Raw genomic sequence first — 22,850 nt, forward strand, 5'->3', positions numbered from 1 at the left:
ATCGTCGGGAAAGTAACGTATTGTTCGGTTTGAATCTTACGTCAGTTTGACGTCACGTTTCCAGTTTTATTTTCGAAATGATGTCAAATTGACGTAATATTCAAACCAAACGAACATCTGTAAGTCGAATGCGCCATCTGCCAATTTGCACAAACTTACACTTTTTTTTTTTTTTAATAAAATGTTTTAATTGCAAATTAACATTAATTAACCCAAAACACAAGAAAATAAAATTTAAAATATTTTATTTACTTTAAAATTATAAATTTTAATATTAATATTCATAAAATTTTACAATTTATATATTATATATTTTAAATTCCATAGACTAAAATCTTCATTTGGCCATTAAATTTTCACATATTAATATTGCATTATCATGGAATTTCACAGTATAAATTCTGTAAATAAATAAAAAAAATGCTTATTCATTACTCGAAGCGATGTACTGTACGATATAAAGCTTACTAGCCGGAAAGTAGCGGGGAACTTGTTTAAAAAAATAAATTTATGTAAAAAATTAAAACATTAACCTCAGTGAAAGCAATTCGTATTAACTTCAACTAATCTTCCATTTAATGGTTGAATCGGGCGATAGTTATATTTGAGAACTTCTCCATTAGATTGACGAACCCCGGTACGGAATTTATACAGCTTGAAGATTAAATTTTATATTAATAAATTCAGATAATTTTAAAGCGAAATATCGAATACTCAACTTACTTGATCTTTAGAGATGCAAATAGTGTGTTTTAACAAAGTCCATGTCACCCCTTCGTTACATTCCGGAGTGGTCAAGGATCCTTTGTAACGGAAGTACTCGAAATGGTTTTCTGGTAAAAGCTCGCTAAGGGACGAACCAAAGGTTATATCTGCCGTTTGATTCGCATACTTTACTCTATCAATGGCACTCGTAATGGTATCCATGACTTTCAAAGGATAGCAATAGCGCTGTTTATAGTAAATATGTAAAAATTAAGATTTAATTAGAATTCCTTTTTTAGGACATTCGTCTAATTCAAAGATTTTTTTTATGAAGTTTGATTGGGTTAGACTGAAGGGTCATTTTTCTTCGGATGCAGAATATCTAAAGGATGTAAAGTGTTGTATAAGAGCGAAACTATCAACTGAATATCAGAGAACATTTGAATCGAAGGACACTTTCCTCTGGATTCAGTTGGATCCGAACATTCTTAGATCCTTTTATTCTGGCTCTTAGGAAAGAATCTAAAAAGTCCTTTGGATCTCTTTCAAAATAACCATTTCTTTTGAAAGAGGTTTAAGGGACCTTTCTTTAGATTCAGCTGTTTCGAATAATCCAAAAGAAAGCATGACTCGAGATTCAGTTAATCCAAAAACGAGGAAAGTTTCGTAAATGCATTCAATATTGTAGAAAAAACATAAATACCTCGAAAAATACTGCAATAACCGCTACACCGTCGTCGTATCGTAAAGCTTCTTGCAAAGTGGCATACTTCTCATTCTTGTGAACGAAGTGAAGCTAAACGATAAAGTAATTAGAAAAGTGTAAATAAATATTTAACTCCACGCTCCCGTCGCTCACCGAGGAGCATCGCGTGTTAAATGCTTCTTAGTGAAGAATATTACGTGTTAAATATAAAATGTCTTACTTCCAATGGATTAAATTCTCCTTCGTAAGAATGTTCCGCTCTCCAATGAAACTGAAACTCTTCGAGTTTAAAAGTTCCGGGCAAACTTCCACCAGATAATATAATGTCATCTTTAGGTGTCACTTTGACTTTACAAAAAAATAATTTAATTAATTGTACGTAAAGTAAATACTGTATATAATTATATATACAAAAGTAAAGAGAGATATTGCGACGATTATAGAGGAGGAGACAGAAGATGGTACGATCTCTTCTTCATAAATGGTATGGCCACGCATAGAAGAAGAAGGAGAAGAGAGTATCGAAGCTAAATCCGATATTAGAAGATAGAAGAGGTCAAAGGGAAGACTTTGGAGAGAATAAATATGGAAGGACAGAGAGATAAGGAGGCAATGAAAAGAAAGGAATTGCAGATAAAATAAAGGAAATTTTTGATTCACGAGATCCTCGGTTGTAAGGATATCTTGAAAAGAATTTAAAAAAAAAAGCGCGTGAATCGGAGGCAGGAGAAGAATAAAGAACAGATGGAGTACGAGGAACACGTGAAGAAAAACAAGAAGTACAAGAACAGGATCCACAAAAGGAACAAGGAGCACGGGAAGGAGAGGCAAATATTTTCTTACTTGTTTTTCCATTGGAATTTTCGATTTTTACCGATTCTAATTTTTTGTTATAATCTGAAAAATCGAAATAGTCCAGATTTTCATTTTCTACAACATAACTGCAATCTATATTAATGGGCGATTGCTCGGAACCAGTTTGACATAGTCCCGGCCAACCTTCGGGACCAACCCCTATAAACATATATATATATATATATTTAATTTAAAAAAAAATTACATTTGTTCATTTGAAAATAAATAACTAAATAACTATTTCTCACCATTCGATCCGTCGTAACTCCACTGGACTGTAAATAAAACGAAACAGAATAGGTTAAATTTATTATTTAAAAAAATAATAATGAAAACTTGAAATAATTCTGGATGTTTAGATGAATAATTTAACGTAAACTTTTAGAAAAATAAAAGTTTCAACAGGTGTTTAAGCATGTACATTACACGTGTTACGTTGGAACATGCAACAAAAATCTGTTTGTGTGACGTTGAAGCTTTTAACTTAAAATATTTATTGCGAAATTGTTAATAAATGCATCAATAATTTCTCATGTTTTAAACAAATAGATTATATTTTTAACCTTAAAAAATCGATTTAAAATAATATTTTTCTTTCACTTTAACTAATTGGGCCTGTATTCAAACTTTACAGTACGTGCTTAAATATCAGTTACTCGTCGTTTTTTAAATTTCCACCAAAAATCTACCAAAATTTAATATCATTAATAACCCTAATACACAAACTTCCCCGCAAAATTTCAGAAACTTTAGACAAAAGGCACACGAGTTATTAAGCTTTAAAGTTCCCCCCCCCACACGCATACTAACATTCATACGTACAGAAAAAACACTTCGTAGATTCTGTATTTCCCCCGAAAACCATATTTAAATATATCTACTCGGTTGATCTTGTGTTGAACATTAATCTTTGCAAAAAATTGTAAAATTTCTTAAAAATAAACGAGTTTCTAAAATTAACTCTTTTCTATCCGATTTCGAAAGAGCTAAGAACTGAGATGGACACCGTGGAAATTAATAAATTACTTCTTACTTTATTATTCACCATCCATACGTTATCATTCAAATTATCCAGATGCATTTCGCAAATTTCTTTGCCTCTTCAGTGGATATTACACCTTTACAACGGTGTTACATTTATATTCTATCAAATTTTCCCAGCATGCATCTACAGATAACCCGGTATTCAGATTGATGACATTTGCATAATTTTTGATACAATAATGTTCCGCGATACGTCTTGTTACAATATTTTCAAATTTATACAATATTTTGATATTATTTCTATTTATGATACAATTATTATTTTTACAATGTTGATACCATGGAGATTCACTTCGCCTCAGGCGAATTGCCGCTTCATGCTTTTTAACACGTTGTTCAAGCTGTCTTCCCGTTTCTCCAACATAGATCTTACTTTCTGGGCATGTACATATTAGTTTGTAGACGACTCCTGCTGTTTTCAAAGGGTCATGTGAATGTCCTACTATTCCTCTGTTTACCACATGAATACTTTTGCTTAATCTATTTTTCTGTTCGCCCACTAAGTTGACAGAACAATTATTAAAGTTATTTTTATATTTTTCATAAAACTTTTTAATATATGGTATTTTAATGTATAGGTTTTTACTTTTTTCTTCTTTTACATTATATCTACTTATTATATAACAATTATACCACTTACGTATTACTTGTTGAGGGTAATCGTTAAGCAGATATTTTTTAAACAGATTTTCAGTTTCGAGTTCTATATGCTTCTGCAATGTCGTTCTGTTGAGAATTTTTCTTAGTTCCATTATAAAAACGTTTCTCTTTATACCTAAAGGACAGTATGATTTATAGTTGATTACTTTATTATTATTACAGATCTTTGTATACTTACGAAACAGTAGTGTTTTTTCGTTTCGTGTGATTGTAACATCTAAATAGTTAATTTCATTATTTTTCTCTTCTTCGTAGGTGAATCTAATATCATTGTTTAAACTGTTCGCATAAGTTTCGATGTTTTGGGCTGTGGTAATATTGGAATCATACAGGATTAATATGTCGTCTACATACCTGGCGTAGAAGGAAATACCTTGGAACTGGAAAATCTTTTGATCTAATGATGTCATGCATATATCTGCAATCTTCGGGCCTATAACGGACCCCATTGCTATCCCATCTTTTTGTCGATAAAAGTCTGTAGAAACCGAAAAATAGTTATTTTTAAAAGCAAATTGTTCGGTTCTACAGACTTTTATCGACAAAAAGATGGGATAGCAATGGGGTCCGTTATAGGCCCGAAGATTGCAGATATATGCATGACATCATTAGATCAAAAGATTTTCCAGTTCCAAGGTATTTCCTTCTACGCCAGGTATGTAGACGACATATTAATCCTGTATGATTCCAATATTACCACAGCCCAAAACATCGAAACTTATGCGAACAGTTTAAACAATGATATTAGATTCACCTACGAAGAAGAGAAAAATAATGAAATTAACTATTTAGATGTTACAATCACACGAAACGAAAAAACACTACTGTTTCGTAAGTATACAAAGATCTGTAATAATAATAAAGTAATCAACTATAAATCATACTGTCCTTTAGGTATAAAGAGAAACGTTTTTATAATGGAACTAAGAAAAATTCTCAACAGAACGACATTGCAGAAGCATATAGAACTTGAAACTGAAAATCTGTTTAAAAAATATCTGCTTAACGATTACCCTCAACAAGTAATACGTAAGTGGTATAATTGTTATACAATAAGTAGATATAATGTAAAAGAAGAAAAAAGTAAAAACCTATACATTAAAATACCATATATTAAAAAGTTTTATGAAAAATATAAAAATAACTTTAATAATTGTTCTGTCAACTTAGTGGGCGAACAGAAAAATAGATTAAGCAAAAGTATTCATGTGGTAAACAGAGGAATAGTAGGACATTCACATGACCCTTTGAAAACAGCAGGAGTCGTCTACAAACTAATATGTACATGCCCAGAAAGTAAGATCTATGTTGGAGAAACGGGAAGACAGCTTGAACAACGTGTTAAAGAGCATGAAGCGGCAATTCGCCTGAAGCGAAGTGAATCTCCATGGTATCAACATTGTAAAAATAATAATTGTATCATAAATAGAAATAATATCAAAATATTGTATAAATTTGAAAATATTGTAACAAGACGTATCGCGGAACATTATTGTATCAAAAATTATGCAAATGTCATCAATCTGAATACCGGGTTATCTGTAGATGCATGCTGGGAAAATTTGATAGAATATAAATGTAACACTGTTGTAAAGGTGTAATATCCACTGAAGAGGCAAAGAAATTTGCGAAATGCATTTGGATAATTTGAATGATAACGTATGGATGGTGAATAATAAAGTAAGAAGTATTTATTAATTTCCACGGTGTCCATCTCAGTTCTTAGCTCTTTCGAAGTCGGATAGAAAAGAGTTAATTTTTGAAACTCGTTTATTTTTAAGAAATTTTACAATTTTTTAGAGATTATTGTTTTTTAAATATACAATAACCGATCCCATTGCTTGATATCGGTTGATCTTGTGTTGAAATTTGTTTGCGTGTCATTGGACTTATACCTAATTATGTAAACATCTTGGAAAATACGAAAGCAAACCCCCCCACCATTATTGTTCTCGAGGCCTCAATATAAAATGTTTCGATTGTAAGTTTCTAAATCTATTTCTAACTTGTAAACACGTATTTTATGGATAATTTAAATAGTGGAGAATAAATATACAGTAGAACTTCCAAAGAGGATCACCTCCGAACAACGGACACGTCTGGTGTTTTCCTCGGTGGCCGTTGTTCTGAGGTGCTTTAATGCACAGATTTATCAATTTCTGGGAAGTTAACCTCATTTTATTTAAATTTCTACTGGTTTAAGGATTGTTTTTAGATATTAAGAGCGGAAATTTCGAATTTTTAAGCAGTTAAAAATTATTTTTATGTTTATTTATTTTTTAAACAATTGTTCTTTTATTATTAGTATTATTATTTATTTTCTAGAAATTTTTTAAGGTTCAGAATAAACGGAAATTCAAACGGAAGTAGGAAATCCTTCTTCGGCAAAAGTTCTTATTCTTGTAAATAAATTTATTATATATAAACTTTAAATTATCCTATGGTATAATCTCTTTAAATGCTAATAAATAAAGTATAAACAAAAATAAGAGCGATTTTTACATAAAAAAATCAATTTTTAATTATATTTTAACTTAAAAAATAAGCTTTCTGGTCTCGATTTTCGTATACCTAACTCCGTTCTGGAGATTAACGAAGGAAGACGGACGGACAAACAGACAAACGGAATGTGTAGGTCCGTAATTTAGAAATTGCAGCCCGACAAGAGCGTCTTTATTAGGGTGAAAACACGCTCACGTTTCGTTTATACTTTTATTTATTCACCTAGAAAACAATCTCATTTAAAACACAATGAAAAATCGATTTAAATAATAAGTTATAAGTAAAATAAAGAGTATCTGTAGATGAGCAAATGAAATATAAACGAAGAAAGAGTGCTTTTTTAGATGAATTAATTGTAAAAGAGAAGCAAAAGTGTTTTTTTATGGATAAAATATAAATAGATTAAGAGAAAAAATAAGTAGAATTAAAGCAAGAGTGTATCTTTATAGGAGTAAATAAAATGACGATACAGTGGAGAGTGGTTTAAAGATAATTTCGTACACCTTACCTTCCTGGCCGGAGGCAAACAGCACGAACGAAAGTAGCAAAGTAACGATCATGTCGACGGCAAGGAATAATTGCCAGTGCCAATATGTAGATAAAACACTTATTTATAATTCTCTAATAGTGACAACATCTATCACTTTTCCAGTCACGTGGCGAGCGCACGGAACACACACACACGCACAGCTTTTCCACTACTCGTTGCTGCATCACTTGATAATTGGCGAAACTTAATATTAATTTATTCCGTTGGGACTCCGCGTAAATATATTTTCTTGCCACCAAATTTATTGCTTTTTCACCAAAGACATTTGAATTTTCTTATATATAGGCCCGTATATATTTCACTTCTTCCCTTCTCTTTATTTAATTAATTTAATTTATTATATAAAATAAACTTACTTATACAGTTAGACGTTAACCGAGCATATAGATAATTGCGTTATTTTTATTAGAATTACGTAATATTCAATTAAAAGTTCTTTAATTATAATTAGCGTGACTGTAATTAAGCATATTTATCTAATTTCTGGTTAGAAAATTGGTGTGTTATCGTTAATTTCTTGCAATACAAACCGCGATTTAAGTAGTATTTTTGCATATATTTGTTAAAGCACGATTAACTTCGAAAAAATTGGTTCTATAGATTAAGGTCCTAACAGCCTGTATTACACTTATCTCTGATTTAAAAACTTCTTAAGACGATAATCTGATCGAGTTAAATCACGCCTTAAGCCATCAAAAATTCAATTTTAACCTCTTGCCGTCCTGAATTATTAAAAAAACTGACTTCAGATGAAAAAACTATTATTATTACTTAAAAGTAAACATCTATTTTATTTAAAAAAAAGTGTTTTTTAATTTTTTTCAATTGATCGAACTTGGTTCCTAAATGGTGTCTTTTCCTTTGGATAGCCAACTTTACAGGGGCCCCTGCTATTCGGCTTTTTTGTATTACGTGTTTTACCGAAAAGCTGCCATTCGTAGGTAAGGTGTAGTTAGCGATAAAAAATAATTTTAAAAAATTAAACACGACAAAATATATAATGAAAGTAACGATCTAAACTTTGATTTGCTTTTTTGTATTTGTCTTAACCAATAAATGTTTTGTCACCACCCCTAGGCCATAAATACTTCGGGAAAGACCGTCCCCTACTATTGTAAAGCAATTAGCGATAACAATACAGGTTATTGGCTGATAAAATCAATACTGAACTTTTTAAAACTATAATTGGTTTATTTCTGTATCAGTTGAGATATTAGTTTGACGAATCATCAACCTTTGAAAACACTGAAACTAAAATTGTCGCTAAATGCCACACTTATCGAGCTACATTGTGTAAATATGTAAACAGTTGCTATAAAATGGCTTGTTTTGTTTGTTTTTTGATCTACGATTTGCTAAAGAAAAGTTTTGACAGTATTTAGACAAGTAAAAATGTTTTCAAAACTGTTTAGCAATAAATATCTCTGGGAAACTCTATATTACTATAGTAAGTCTAAGAAAAATTTTCTTGATGTCAATTGGCTTTCAAGTTCTTATTTTTACGTCTTTTACGCTCTAATTTGTCATTTTTATTATGACTGATTGGATATCAACCAATGTGCGTCTTTGTAGAACTGTTCGTTTAGGATTTTCCTGCAAAGAACCAATGGCTTTCAAGGTCACTTGATCAGAGTCAGATTGTAAACAAACTTCGGAAAAAGTTATTTTCATCGCTTCTAGCTGTAATTTCACTAGGTTTTATGTTATTTGAAGTTACTTAGACTAGAAGATGTTATATCAAAAGCTTCTATTCAAAGAATGTATCGGGAAAGTCATTTCTTCCGGGTTTTACAGTACTTCCGTAAATATGTAAAAAAATAGGTATATAATCATTCATATAATAGGGTAATATTCGATTATTATAGTCTATTGTTATTATAATAGCGTAAATAACATATACATAGAATGAAATATACATCATCGATACTAAAAAGTGTTGACCTAGATTTACAAAAACCACCACCCCCCTTCCACGCCAATCGGTGTTATAAACTATACGCTGTATTATCTCTCTACATCGGATTAGAAAGCTGCAATTTTTTTTATTTGTGAGAATTTAGACCTATCTATGTAACGTATATAACAGAATAATTGGATGTTTATAGAAAAAGGTTTTTTTTTTTTTTTTGATTATTTTAAAAACTGGAATTGTATAAATTTTTGTAAACATACATAATATTTTATTCAAGAATCATAAACGCTGATATGTTATTCATAATTCTATAATATTATCATACATATAAAGTCATTTATATAGAATTTATGAACATCTGGTTTGCAAGTATCCTGCTGGCTTAGACCGCTATAAAGTCATTAGACTTTGCTAAATGGAAAATGTTTAGTGTACTGTAAATTGAAAGGTTACAAACTATTTATATGAATTTTATAACCTAAAAAATGTCAATTATTTATTGATATATACAAAGTTGGATGCATATAAAAGTAGGTATACAGAAACATCAATTGCAAATATATAGCATTACACGGAAGTCGCGTAATAAAGTGATTATACCAATATATATATATAATATATATATATATAGCATTACAAAATACAGTATTTACATAAATTTTTTCTTACACATTATATATTTTCAGTCGTGTGATATATTTCAAAACATGGTGCAGGACATAGTGCAACATCGCAATTTCTGCACCAATATCGTGTTTCTTTTCTAATTTTTTTCATTTTGGCATCACGCTTGTTACAACAGACTGCGCAACATCTTGTGGGAGCTGCTTTTTTTTCTGTCGGCGGAATGAAGGCTGGGAAATGCCTTTCTGTCAGTCTTAGTGGACATGGACCTGGTGTCCTCGGCCGACCTCTATATACCTTAGTTACGGTGTGAAATTCCTTGATGAGCTGTTCAATAAGTTGTGCTCTGAATGCTAAATGTTTTTTCTCTCCGCCATATTTTTTATAGAGTACAAAAGAATTATAAAGGCAAATATCAAATAAATGAAAAAATATTTTCTTATAATATTTCTTTCCTCTTTTCCTAGCCACTGGGTAATCATGGAGTTGTTGATCTAAACGATCAACTCCTCCCATTGTATCGTTGTAATCAACGACAACACGTGGCTTCATTTGAACAGTACCAACACGCGTTTGTTTAGATACAAGTGTGGCATTGTGCACTGTAGATAGCAGCGTAACAGTTTTTTTGTCTTCCCATTTTAAAATCATCACTTTTCCCCTCTGTTGTGCCACTATTTCTCCTTTTTTCAATTTCTTTCTTTTTATGATATCTGGAATCCCCCTTCTGTTTAGACGAAGTGTTCCATATATATCTGTTTGATGCGATATCAAATAATCAGCTAACTGAGGAGACGTATAATAATTATCAGTAGTTACGCAGTGGCCTTTGTTCAACAATGGGTCCACTAATGATAATACAATTTGGGAAGTTATTTGCATCTGGTTATATTTTGGATCCAGTATAGTATCCTTTCCGGTGTAAATTATAAATTTGTACAGATATCCTGATGAGGATTCACATAACATAAAGAATTTTACACCGTAACGTGACCGTTTGAGAGGTATGTATTGTCTCCAGGAAATACGACCTTTGAATAGTAAGAGAGACTCGTCCACAGTTATGTCTCTCTCTGGTTCGTATAAACGCGAAAATTTAGAATTTAGATTATTTACTATAGCCAAAATTTTGTTCAATTTAGGAGCCGGATGGGTGGACGAATCGAATGATGCATTATCCGCGAAGTGTAAATTTTGCTTTATTTCTGCAAATCTATTTTTAGTCATGAGTTTAGGAAAAATCGGTGTGAAAAATAAATCATTGGTGGACCAATACATCCTCTCATCCGGTTTTTTTACAATACCTTGCAAGATGCAGATAGCCAGAAATGTATATATCTCGCCCACTGTAACAGGCTCCCACTGATGCCTGGATGATCGCGGCTGTTGCAGTGCATAACGATTCGTCTCGCTAACAATCAAATTTACTAAATGTAAGTCAAAAAATAACTTAAAAAAAGCGAGTGGATCGACATTATTTATATTGAATCGACAACCCGGATTTCCTGTGAAAGGAAATCGTGGAGGAGGCGGAGAAGGATTGTTGATATCCACATCGACCCAATTTCTGGCAGTAGAGATGCTTTGGTCCGAATCTACGCTCGATTCTGAGTCGCTGACATCGCTCAAATTATACTCCGATCCACTTTCAGAAAAACTATCGTCATCATATTCTGAACTAGACATTCTGGCAATAAAAGATTGTATATAAAATCCGTTATATATATATATATTATGCGCGAGAAGAATATTCTCCGGATAAAACATACTTATAAACTTACTTGGAAAAGAGTAGAAAACACTTTTCACGACGCACAAAAGCAGAGATATTTTACTAAATCTAAAGGGAGAAAATTTTATCTAAAATCTGTTTTTTATATTACGCGCGAGAAGAATATTTCCCAGATAAAATATACTTATAAACTTACTTGGAAAAGAGTAGAAAACACTTTTCACGACGCACAAAAGCAGAGATATTTTACTAAATCTAAAGGGAGAAAATTTTATCTAAAATCTGTTTTTTATATTACGCGCGAGAAGAATATTTCCCAGATAAAATATACTTATAAACTTACTTGGAAAAGAGTAGAAAACACTTTTCACGACGCACAAAAGCAGAGATATTTTACTAAATCTAAAGGGAGAAAATTTTATCTAAAATCTGTTTTTTATATTACGCGCGAGAAGAATATTTCCCAGATAAAATATATTTATAAACTTACTTGGAAAAGAGTAGAAAACACTTTTCACGACGCACAAAAGCAGAGATATTTTACTAAATCTAAAGGGAGAAAATTTTATCTAAAATCTGTTTTTTATATTACGCGCGAGAAGAATATTTCCCAGATAAAATATATTTATAAACTTACTTGGAAAAGAGTAGAAAACACTTTTCACGACGCACAAAAGCAGAGATATTTTACTAAATCTAAAGGGAGAAAATTTTATCTAAAATCTGTTTTTTATATTACGCGCGAGAAGAATATTTCCCAGATAAAATATATTTATAAACTTACTTGGAAAAGAGTAGAAAACACTTTTCACGACGCACAAAAGCAGAGATATTTTACTAAATCTAAAGGGAGAAAATTTTATCTAAAATCTGTTTTTTATATTACGCGCGAGAAGAATATTTCCCAGATAAAATATATTTATAAACTTACTTGGAAAAGAGTAGAAAACACTTTTCACGACGCACAAAAGCAGAGATATTTTACTAAATCTAAAGGGAGAAAATTTTATCTAAAATCTGTTTTTTATATTACGCGCGAGAAGAATATTTCCCAGATAAAATATATTTATAAACTTACTTGGAAAAGAGTAGAAAACACTTTTCACGACGCACAAAAGCAGAGATATTTTACTAAATCTAAAGGGAGAAAATTTTATCTAAAATCTGTTTTTTATATTACGCGCGAGAAGAATATTTCCCAGATAAAATATATTTATAAACTTACTTGGAAAAGAGTAGAAAACACTTTTCACGACGCACAAAAGCAGAGATATTTTACTAAATCTAAAGGGAGAAAATTTTATCTAAAATCTGTTTTTTATATTACGCGCGAGAAGAATATTTCCCAGATAAAATATATTTATAAACTTACTTGGAAAAGAGTAGAAAACACTTTTCACGACGCACAAAAGCAGAGATATTTTACTAAATCTAAAGGGAGAAAATTTTATCTAAAATCTGTTTTTTATATTACGCGCGAGAAGAATATTTCCCAGATAAAATATATTTATAAACTTACTTGGAAAAGAGTAGAAAACACTTTTCACGACGCACAAAAGCAGAGATATTTTACTAAATCTAAAGGGAGAAAATTTTATCTAAAATCTGTTTTTTATATTACGCGCGAGAAGAATATTTCCCAGATAAAATATATTTATAAACTTACTTGGAAAAGAGTAGAAAACACTTTTCACGACGCACAAAAGCAGAGATATTTTACTAAATCTAAAGGGAGAAAATTTTATCTAAAATCTGTTTTTTATATTACGCGCGAGAAGAATATTTCCCAGATAAAATATATTTATAAACTTACTTGGAAAAGAGTAGAAAACACTTTTCACGACGCACAAAAGCAGAGATATTTTACTAAATCTAAAGGGAGAAAATTTTATCTAAAATCTGTTTTTTATATTACGCGCGAGAAGAATATTTCCCAGATAAAATATATTTATAAACTTACTTGGAAAAGAGTAGAAAACACTTTTCACGACGCACAAAAGCAGAGATATTTTACTAAATCTAAAGGGAGAAAATTTTATCTAAAATCTGTTTTTTATATTACGCGCGAGAAGAATATTTCCCAGATAAAATATACTTATAAACTTACTTGGAAAAGAGTAGAAAACACTTTTCACCACGCACAAAAGCAGAGATATTTTACTAAATCTAAAGGGAGAAAATTTTATCTAAAATCTGTTTTTTATATTACGCGCGAGAAGAATATTTCCCAGATAAAATATACTTATAAACTTACTTGGAAAAGAGTAGAAAACACTTTTCACCACGCACAAAAGCAGAGATATTTTACTAAATCTAAAGGGAGAAAATTTTATCTAAAATCTGTTTTTTATATTACGCGCGAGAAGAATATTTCCCAGATAAAATATACTTATAAACTTACTTGGAAAAGAGTAGAAAACACTTTTCACCACGCACAAAAGCAGAGATATTTTACTAAATCTAAAGGGAGAAAATTTTATCTAAAATCTGTTTTTTATATTACGCGCGAGAAGAATATTTCCCAGATAAAATATACTTATAAACTTACTTGGAAAAGAGTAGAAAACACTTTTCACCACGCACAAAAGCAGAGATATTTTACTAAATCTAAAGGGAGAAAATTTTATCTAAAATCTGTTTTTTATATTACGCGCGAGAAGAATATTTCCCACATAAAATATACTTATAAACTTACTTGGAAAAGAGTAGAAAACACTTTTCACCACGCACAAAAGCAGAGATATTTTACTAAATCTAAAGGGAGAAAATTTTATCTAAAATCTGTTTTTTATATTACGCGCGAGAAGAATATTTCCCAGATAAAATATACTTATAAACTTACTTGGAAAAGAGTAGAAAACACTTTTCACCACGCACAAAAGCAGAGATATTTTACTAAATCTAAAGGGAGAAAATTTTATCTAAAATCTGTTTTTTATATTACGCGCGAGAAGAATATTTCCCAGATAAAATATACTTATAAACTTACTTGGAAAAGAGTAGAAAACACTTTTCACCACGCACAAAAGCAGAGATATTTTACTAAATCTAAAGGGAGAAAATTTTATCTAAAATCTGTTTTTTATATTACGCGCGAGAAGAATATTTCCCAGATAAAATATACTTATAAACTTACTTGGAAAAGAGTAGAAAACACTTTTCACCACGCACAAAAGCAGAGATATTTTACTAAATCTAAAGGGAGAAAATTTTATCTAAAATCTGTTTTTTATATTACGCGCGAGAAGAATATTTCCCACATAAAATATACTTATAAACTTACTTGGAAAAGAGTAGAAAACACTTTTCACCACGCACAAAAGCAGAGATATTTTACTAAATCTAAAGGGAGAAAATTTTATCTAAAATCTGTTTTTTATATTACGCGCGAGAAGAATATTTCCCAGATAAAATATACTTATAAACTTACTTGGAAAAGAGTAGAAAACACTTTTCACCACGCACAAAAGCAGAGATATTTTACTAAATCTAAAGGGAGAAAATTTTATCTAAAATCTGTTTTTTATATTACGCGCGAGAAGAATATTTCCCAGATAAAATATACTTATAAACTTACTTGGAAAAGAGTAGAAAACACTTTTCACCACGCACAAAAGCAGAGATATTTTACTAAATCTAAAGGGAGAAAATTTTATCTAAAATCTGTTTTTTATATTACGCGCGAGAAGAATATTTCCCAGATAAAATATACTTATAAACTTACTTGGAAAAGAGTAGAAAACACTTTTCACCACGCACAAAAGCAGAGATATTTTACTAAATCTAAAGGGAGAAAATTTTATCTAAAATCTGTTTTTTATATTACGCGCGAGAAGAATATTTCCCACATAAAATATACTTATAAACTTACTTGGAAAAGAGTAGAAAACACTTTTCACCACGCACAAAAGCAGAGATATTTTACTAAATCTAAAGGGAGAAAATTTTATCTAAAATCTGTTTTTTATATTACGCGCGAGAAGAATATTTCCCAGATAAAATATACTTATAAACTTACTTGGAAAAGAGTAGAAAACACTTTTCACCACGCACAAAAGCAGAGATATTTTACTAAATCTAAAGGGAGAAAATTTTATCTAAAATCTGTTTTTTATATTACGCGCGAGAAGAATATTTCCCACATAAAATATACTTATAAACTTACTTGGAAAAGAGTAGAAAACACTTTTCACCACGCACAAAAGCAGAGATATTTTACTAAATCTAAAGGGAGAAAATTTTATCTAAAATCTGTTTTTTATATTACGCGCGAGAAGAATATTTCCCAGATAAAATATACTTATAAACTTACTTGGAAAAGAGTAGAAAACACTTTTCACCACGCACAAAAGCAGAGATATTTTACTAAATCTAAAGGGAGAAAATTTTATCTAAAATCTGTTTTTTATATTACGCGCGAGAAGAATATTTCCCACATAAAATATACTTATAAACTTACTTGGAAAAGAGTAGAAAACACTTTTCACCACGCACAAAAGCAGAGATATTTTACTAAATCTAAAGGGAGAAAATTTTATCTAAAATCTGTTTTTTATATTACGCGCGAGAAGAATATTTCCCAGATAAAATATACTTATAAACTTACTTGGAAAAGAGTAGAAAACACTTTTCACCACGCACAAAAGCAGAGATATTTTACTAAATCTAAAGGGAGAAAATTTTATCTAAAATCTGTTTTTTTATATTACGCGCGAGAAGAATATTTCCCACATAAAATATACTTATAAACTTACTTGGAAAAGAGTAGAAAACACTTTTCACCACGCACAAAAGCAGAGATATTTTACTAAATCTAAAGGGAGAAAATTTTATCTAAAATCTGTTTTTTATATTACGCGCGAGAAGAATATTTCCCACATAAAATATACTTATAAACTTACTTGGAAAAGAGTAGAAAACACTTTTCACCACGCACAAAAGCAGAGATATTTTACTAAATCTAAAGGGAGAAAATTTTATCTAAAATCTGTTTTTTATATTACGCGCGAGAAGAATATTTCCCACATAAAATATACTTATAAACTTACTTGGAAAAGAGTAGAAAACACTTTTCACCACGCACAAAAGCAGAGATATTTTACTAAATCTAAAGGGAGAAAATTTTATCTAAAATCTGTTTTTTATATTACGCGCGAGAAGAATATTTCCCAGATAAAATATACTTATAAACTTACTTGGAAAAGAGTAGAAAACACTTTTCACCACGCACAAAAGCAGAGATATTTTACTAAATCTAAAGGGAGAAAATTTTATCTAAAATCTGTTTTTTTATATTACGCGCGAGAAGAATATTTCCCACATAAAATATACTTATAAACTTACTTGGAAAAGAGTAGAAAACACTTTTCACCACGCACAAAAGCAGAGATATTTTACTAAATCTAAAGGGAGAAAATTTTATCTAAAATCTGTTTTTTATATTACGCGCGAGAAGAATATTTCCCAGATAAAATATACTTATAAACTTACTTGGAAAAGAGTAGAAAACACTTTTCACCACGCACAAAAGCAGAGATATTTTACTAAATCTAAAGGGAGAAAATTTTATCTAAAATCTGTTTTTTTATATTACGCGCGAGAAGAATATTTCCCACATAAAATATACTTATAAACTTACTTGGAAAAGAGTAGAAAACACTTTTCACCACGCACAAAAGCAGAGATATTTTACTAAATCTAAAGGGAGAAAATTTTATCTAAAATCTGTTTTTTATATTACGCGCGAGAAGAATATTTCCCAGATAAAATATACTTATAAACTTACTTGGAAAAGAGTAGAAAACACTTTTCACCACGCACAAAAGCAGAGATATTTTACTAAATCTAAAGGGAGAAAATTTTATCTAAAATCTGTTTTTTTATATTACGCGCGAGAAGAATATTTCCCACATAAAATATACTTATAAACTTACTTGGAAAAGAGTAGAAAACACTTTTCACCACGCACAAAAGCAGAGATATTTTACTAAATCTAAAGGGAGAAAATTTTATCTAAAATCTGTTTTTTATATTACGCGCGAGAAGAATATTTCCCAGATAAAATATACTTATAAACTTACTTGGAAAAGAGTAGAAAACACTTTTCACCACGCACAAAAGCAGAGATATTTTACTAAATCTAAAGGGAGAAAATTTTATCTAAAATCTGTTTTTTTATATTACGCGCGAGAAGAATATTTCCCACATAAAATATACTTATAAACTTACTTGGAAAAGAGTAGAAAACACTTTTCACCACGCACAAAAGCAGAGATATTTTACTAAATCTAAAGGGAGAAAATTTTATCTAAAATCTGTTTTTTATATTACGCGCGAGAAGAATATTTCCCAGATAAAATATACTTATAAACTTACTTGGAAAAGAGTAGAAAACACTTTTCACCACGCACAAAAGCAGAGATATTTTACTAAATCTAAAGGGAGAAAATTTTATCTAAAATCTGTTTTTTTATATTACGCGCGAGAAGAATATTTCCCACATAAAATATACTTATAAACTTACTTGGAAAAGAGTAGAAAACACTTTTCACCACGCACAAAAGCAGAGATATTTTACTAAATCTAAAGGGAGAAAATTTTATCTAAAATCTGTTTTTTATATTACGCGCGAGAAGAATATTTCCCAGATAAAATATACTTATAAACTTACTTGGAAAAGAGTAGAAAACACTTTTCACCACGCACAAAAGCAGAGATATTTTACTAAATCTAAAGGGAGAAAATTTTATCTAAAATCTGTTTTTTTATATTACGCGCGAGAAGAATATTTCCCACATAAAATATACTTATAAACTTACTTGGAAAAGAGTAGAAAACACTTTTCACCACGCACAAAAGCAGAGATATTTTACTAAATCTAAAGGGAGAAAATTTTATCTAAAATCTGTTTTTTATATTACGCGCGAGAAGAATATTTCCCAGATAAAATATACTTATAAACTTACTTGGAAAAGAGTAGAAAACACTTTTCACCACGCACAAAAGCAGAGATATTTTACTAAATCTAAAGGGAGAAAATTTTATCTAAAATCTGTTTTTTATATTACGCGCGAGAAGAATATTTCCCACATAAAATATACTTATAAACTTACTTGGAAAAGAGTAGAAAACACTTTTCACCACGCACAAAAGCAGAGATATTTTACTAAATCTAAAGGGAGAAAATTTTATCTAAAATCTGTTTTTTATATTACGCGCGAGAAGAATATTTCCCAGATAAAATATACTTATAAACTTACTTGGAAAAGAGTAGAAAACACTTTTCACCACGCACAAAAGCAGAGATATTTTACTAAATCTAAAGGGAGAAAATTTTATCTAAAATCTGTTTTTTATATTACGCGCGAGAAGAATATTTCCCACATAAAATATACTTATAAACTTACTTGGAAAAGAGTAGAAAACACTTTTCACCACGCACAAAAGCAGAGATATTTTACTAAATCTAAAGGAAGAAAATTTTATCTAAAATCTGTTTTTTATATTACGCGCGAGAAGAATATTTCCCAGATAAAATATACTTATAAACTTACTTGGAAAAGAGTAGAAAACACTTTTCACCACGCACAAAAGCAGAGATATTTTACTAAATCTAAAGGGAGAAAATTTTATCTAAAATCTGTTTTTTATATTACGCGCGAGAAGAATATTTCCCACATAAAATATACTTATAAACTTACTTGGAAAAGAGTAGAAAACACTTTTCACCACGCACAAAAGCAGAGATATTTTACTAAATCTAAAGGAAGAAAATTTTATCTAAAATCTGTTTTTTATATTACGCGCGAGAAGAATATTTCCCAGATAAAATATACTTATAAACTTACTTGGAAAAGAGTAGAAAACACTTTTCACCACGCACAAAAGCAGAGATATTTTACTAAATCTAAAGGGAGAAAATTTTATCTAAAATCTGTTTTTTATATTACGCGCGAGAAGAATATTTCCCACATAAAATATACTTATAAACTTACTTGGAAAAGAGTAGAAAACACTTTTCACCACGCACAAAAGCAGAGATATTTTACTAAATCTAAAGGGAGAAAATTTTATCTAAAATCTGTTTTTTATATTACGCGCGAGAAGAATATTTCCCACATAAAATATACTTATAAACTTACTTGGAAAAGAGTAGAAAACACTTTTCACCACGCACAAAAGCAGAGATATTTTACTAAATCTAAAGGGAGAAAATTTTATCTAAAATCTGTTTTTTATATTACGCGCGAGAAGAATATTTCCCACATAAAATATACTTATAAACTTACTTGGAAAAGAGTAGAAAACACTTTTCACCACGCACAAAAGCAGAGATATTTTACTAAATCTAAAGGGAGAAAATTTTATCTAAAATCTGTTTTTTATATTACGCGCGAGAAGAATATTTCCCACATAAAATATACTTATAAACTTACTTGGAAAAGAGTAGAAAACACTTTTCACCACGCACAAAAGCAGAGATATTTTACTAAATCTAAAGGGAGAAAATTTTATCTAAAATCTGTTTTTTATATTACGCGCGAGAAGAATATTTCCCACATAAAATATACTTATAAACTTACTTGGAAAAGAGTAGAAAACACTTTTCACCACGCACAAAAGCAGAGATATTTTACTAAATCTAAAGGGAGAAAATTTTATCTAAAATCTGTTTTTTATATTACGCGCGAGAAGAATATTTCCCACATAAAATATACTTATAAACTTACTTGGAAAAGAGTAGAAAACACTTTTCACCACGCACAAAAGCAGAGATATTTTACTAAATCTAAAGGGAGAAAATTTTATCTAAAATCTGTTTTTTATATTACGCGCGAGAAGAATATTTCCCACATAAAATATACTTATAAACTTACTTGGAAAAGAGTAGAAAACACTTTTCACCACGCACAAAAGCAGAGATATTTTACTAAATCTAAAGGGAGAAAATTTTATCTAAAATCTGTTTTTTATATTACGCGCGAGAAGAATATTTCCCACATAAAATATACTTATAAACTTACTTGGAAAAGAGTAGAAAACACTTTTCACCACGCACAAAAGCAGAGATATTTTACTAAATCTAAAGGGAGAAAATTTTATCTAAAATCTGTTTTTTATATTACGCGCGAGAAGAATATTTCCCACATAAAATATACTTATAAACTTACTTGGAAAAGAGTAGAAAACACTTTTCACCACGCACAAAAGCAGAGATATTTTACTAAATCTAAAGGGAGAAAATTTTATCTAAAATCTGTTTTTTATATTACGCGCGAGAAGAATATTTCCCACATAAAATATACTTATAAACTTACTTGGAAAAGAGTAGAAAACACTTTTCACCACGCACAAAAGCAGAGATATTTTACTAAATCTAAAGGGAGAAAATTTTATCTAAAATCTGTTTTTTATATTACGCGCGAGAAGAATATTTCCCACATAAAATATACTTATAAACTTACTTGGAAAAGAGTAGAAAACACTTTTCACCACGCACAAAAGCAGAGATATTTTACTAAATCTAAAGGGAGAAAATTTTATCTAAAATCTGTTTTTTATATTACGCGCGAGAAGAATATTTCCCACATAAAATATACTTATAAACTTACTTGGAAAAGAGTAGAAAACACTTTTCACCACGCACAAAAGCAGAGATATTTTACTAAATCTAAAGGGAGAAAATTTTATCTAAAATCTGTTTTTTATATTACGCGCGAGAAGAATATTTCCCACATAAAATATACTTATAAACTTACTTGGAAAAGAGTAGAAAACACTTTTCACCACGCACAAAAGCAGAGATATTTTACTAAATCTAAAGGGAGAAAATTTTATCTAAAATCTGTTTTTTATATTACGCGCGAGAAGAATATTTCCCACATAAAATATACTTATAAACTTACTTGGAAAAGAGTAGAAAACACTTTTCACCACGCACAAAAGCAGAGATATTTTACTAAATCTAAAGGGAGAAAATTTTATCTAAAATCTGTTTTTTATATTACGCGCGAGAAGAATATTTCCCACATAAAATATACTTATAAACTTAGCACAAAAGCAGAGATATTTTACTAAATCTAAAGGGAGAAAATTTTATCTAAAATCTGTTTTTTATATTACGCGCGAGAAGAATATTTCCCAGATAAAATATACTTATAAACTTACTTGGAGAAGAGTAGAAAACACTTTTCACCACGCACAAAAGCAGAGATATTTTACTAAATCTAAAGGGAGAAAATTTTATCTAAAATCTGTTTTTTAATATTACGCGCGAGAAGAATCTTTCCCAGATAAAATATACTTATAAACTTACTTGGAAAAGAGTAGAAAACACTTTTCACCACGCACAAAAGCAGAGATATTTTACTAAATCTAAAGGGAGAAAATTTTATCTAAAATCTGCTTTTTTTATATTACGCGCGAGAAGAATATTTCCCAGATAAAATATACTTATAATCTTACTTGGAAAAGAGTAGAAAACACTTTTCACCACGCACAAAAGCAGAGATATTTTACTAAATCTAAAGGGAGAAAATTTTATCTAAAATCTGTTTTTTTATATTACGCGCGAGAAGAATATTCCCCAGATAAAATATACTTATAAACTTACTTGGAAAAGAGTAGAAACACACTTTTCACCACGCACAAAAGCAGAGATATTTTACTAAATCTAAAGGGAAGAAAATTTTATCTAAAATCTGTTTTTTATATTACGCGCGAGAAGAATATTTCCCAGATAAAATATACTTATAAACTTACTTGGAAAAGAGTAAAACACACTTTTCACGACGCACAAAAGCAGAGATATTTTACTAAATCTAAAGGAAGAAAAATTTTATCTAAAATCTGTTTTTTATATTACGCGCGAGAAGAATATTTCCCAGATAAAATATATCTTATAAACTTACTTGGAAAAGAGTAAAACACACTTTTCACGACGCACAAAAGCAGAGATATTTTACTAAATCTAAAGGAAAAAAATTTTATCTAAAATCTGTTTTTTATATTACGCGCGAGAAGAATATTTCCCAGATAAAATATACTTATAAACTTACTTGGAAAAAGAGTAGAAAACACTTTTCACCACGCACAAAAGCAGAGATATTTTACTAAATCTAAAGGGAGAAAATTTTATCTAAAATCTGTTTTTTATATTACGCGCGAGAAGAATATTTCCCAGATAAAATATACTTATAAACTTACTTGGAGAAGAGTAGAAAACACTTTTCACCACGCACAAAAGCAGAGATATTTTACTAAATCTAAAGGGACGAAAAATTTTTTATCAATCTAAAAAAATCCCCTTTGTTTTTTTTAATTAATTTTTAAAACGCGCGAGGAAGAATATTCCCCAGATAAAATATACTTATAAACTTACTTGGAAAAGAGTAGAAAACACTTTTCACCACGCACAAAAGCAGAGATATTTTACTAAATCTAAAGGGAGAAAATTTTATCTAAAATCTGTTTTTTATATTACGCGCAGAGAAGAATATTTCCCAGATAAAATATACTTATAAACTTACTTGGAAAAGAGTAGAAAACACTTTTCACCACG

General features: G+C 29.9%; 3 protein-coding genes across 3 annotated transcripts in view; all 3 read right to left on the minus strand.

Moving 5' to 3' along the window:
• The window catches only part of DCP2 (decapping protein 2), a 208,154-nt gene that overhangs the window by 130,595 nt on the left and 54,709 nt on the right, over positions 1–22,850 (minus strand). The gene's annotated exons all lie outside the window — the stretch shown is intronic.
• Positions 229–7,146, minus strand: LOC136987384 (carbonic anhydrase-like). Its single transcript, XM_067285122.1, has 8 exons — positions 6,981–7,146; positions 2,515–2,541; positions 2,255–2,425; positions 1,632–1,759; positions 1,409–1,501; positions 724–951; positions 534–654; positions 229–401 (listed from the first exon to the last, which is right to left on the minus strand). The coding sequence occupies exons 1-7, from the start codon at positions 7,030–7,032 to the stop codon at positions 535–537; spliced, it is 819 nt and encodes a 272-aa protein (XP_067141223.1). The 5' UTR covers positions 7,033–7,146; the 3' UTR covers positions 229–401; position 534.
• On the minus strand, positions 9,607–11,244 carry LOC136987391 (piggyBac transposable element-derived protein 4-like). The gene has a single exon (XM_067285129.1). The coding sequence runs from the start codon at positions 11,242–11,244 to the stop codon at positions 9,607–9,609; it is 1,638 nt and encodes a 545-aa protein (XP_067141230.1).

The sequence above is a fragment of the Centruroides vittatus genome, unplaced genomic scaffold, assembly GCF_030686945.1.
Source record: "Centruroides vittatus isolate TY-2023 unplaced genomic scaffold, ASM3068694v2 scaffold_1519, whole genome shotgun sequence".
In the NCBI taxonomy this organism is placed as follows: domain Eukaryota; kingdom Metazoa; phylum Arthropoda; class Arachnida; order Scorpiones; family Buthidae; genus Centruroides; species Centruroides vittatus.

Coding starts and splice junctions, on each gene's coding strand:
- LOC136987391 (XM_067285129.1), bottom strand. CDS start 11,244: ATGTCTAGTTCAGAATATGATGACGATAGTTTTTCTGAAAGTGGATCG.
- LOC136987384 (XM_067285122.1), bottom strand. CDS start 7,032: ATGATCGTTACTTTGCTACTTTCGTTCGTGCTGTTTGCCTCCGGCCAG. Junction 2,542..6,980: donor GTTTGCCTCCGGCCAGGAAG/GTAAGGTGTACG, acceptor TTTTATTTACAG/TCCAGTGGAGTTACGACGGA. Junction 655..723: donor TTTGCATCTCTAAAGATCAA/GTAAGTTGAGTA, acceptor TTAATCTTCAAG/CTGTATAAATTCCGTACCGG.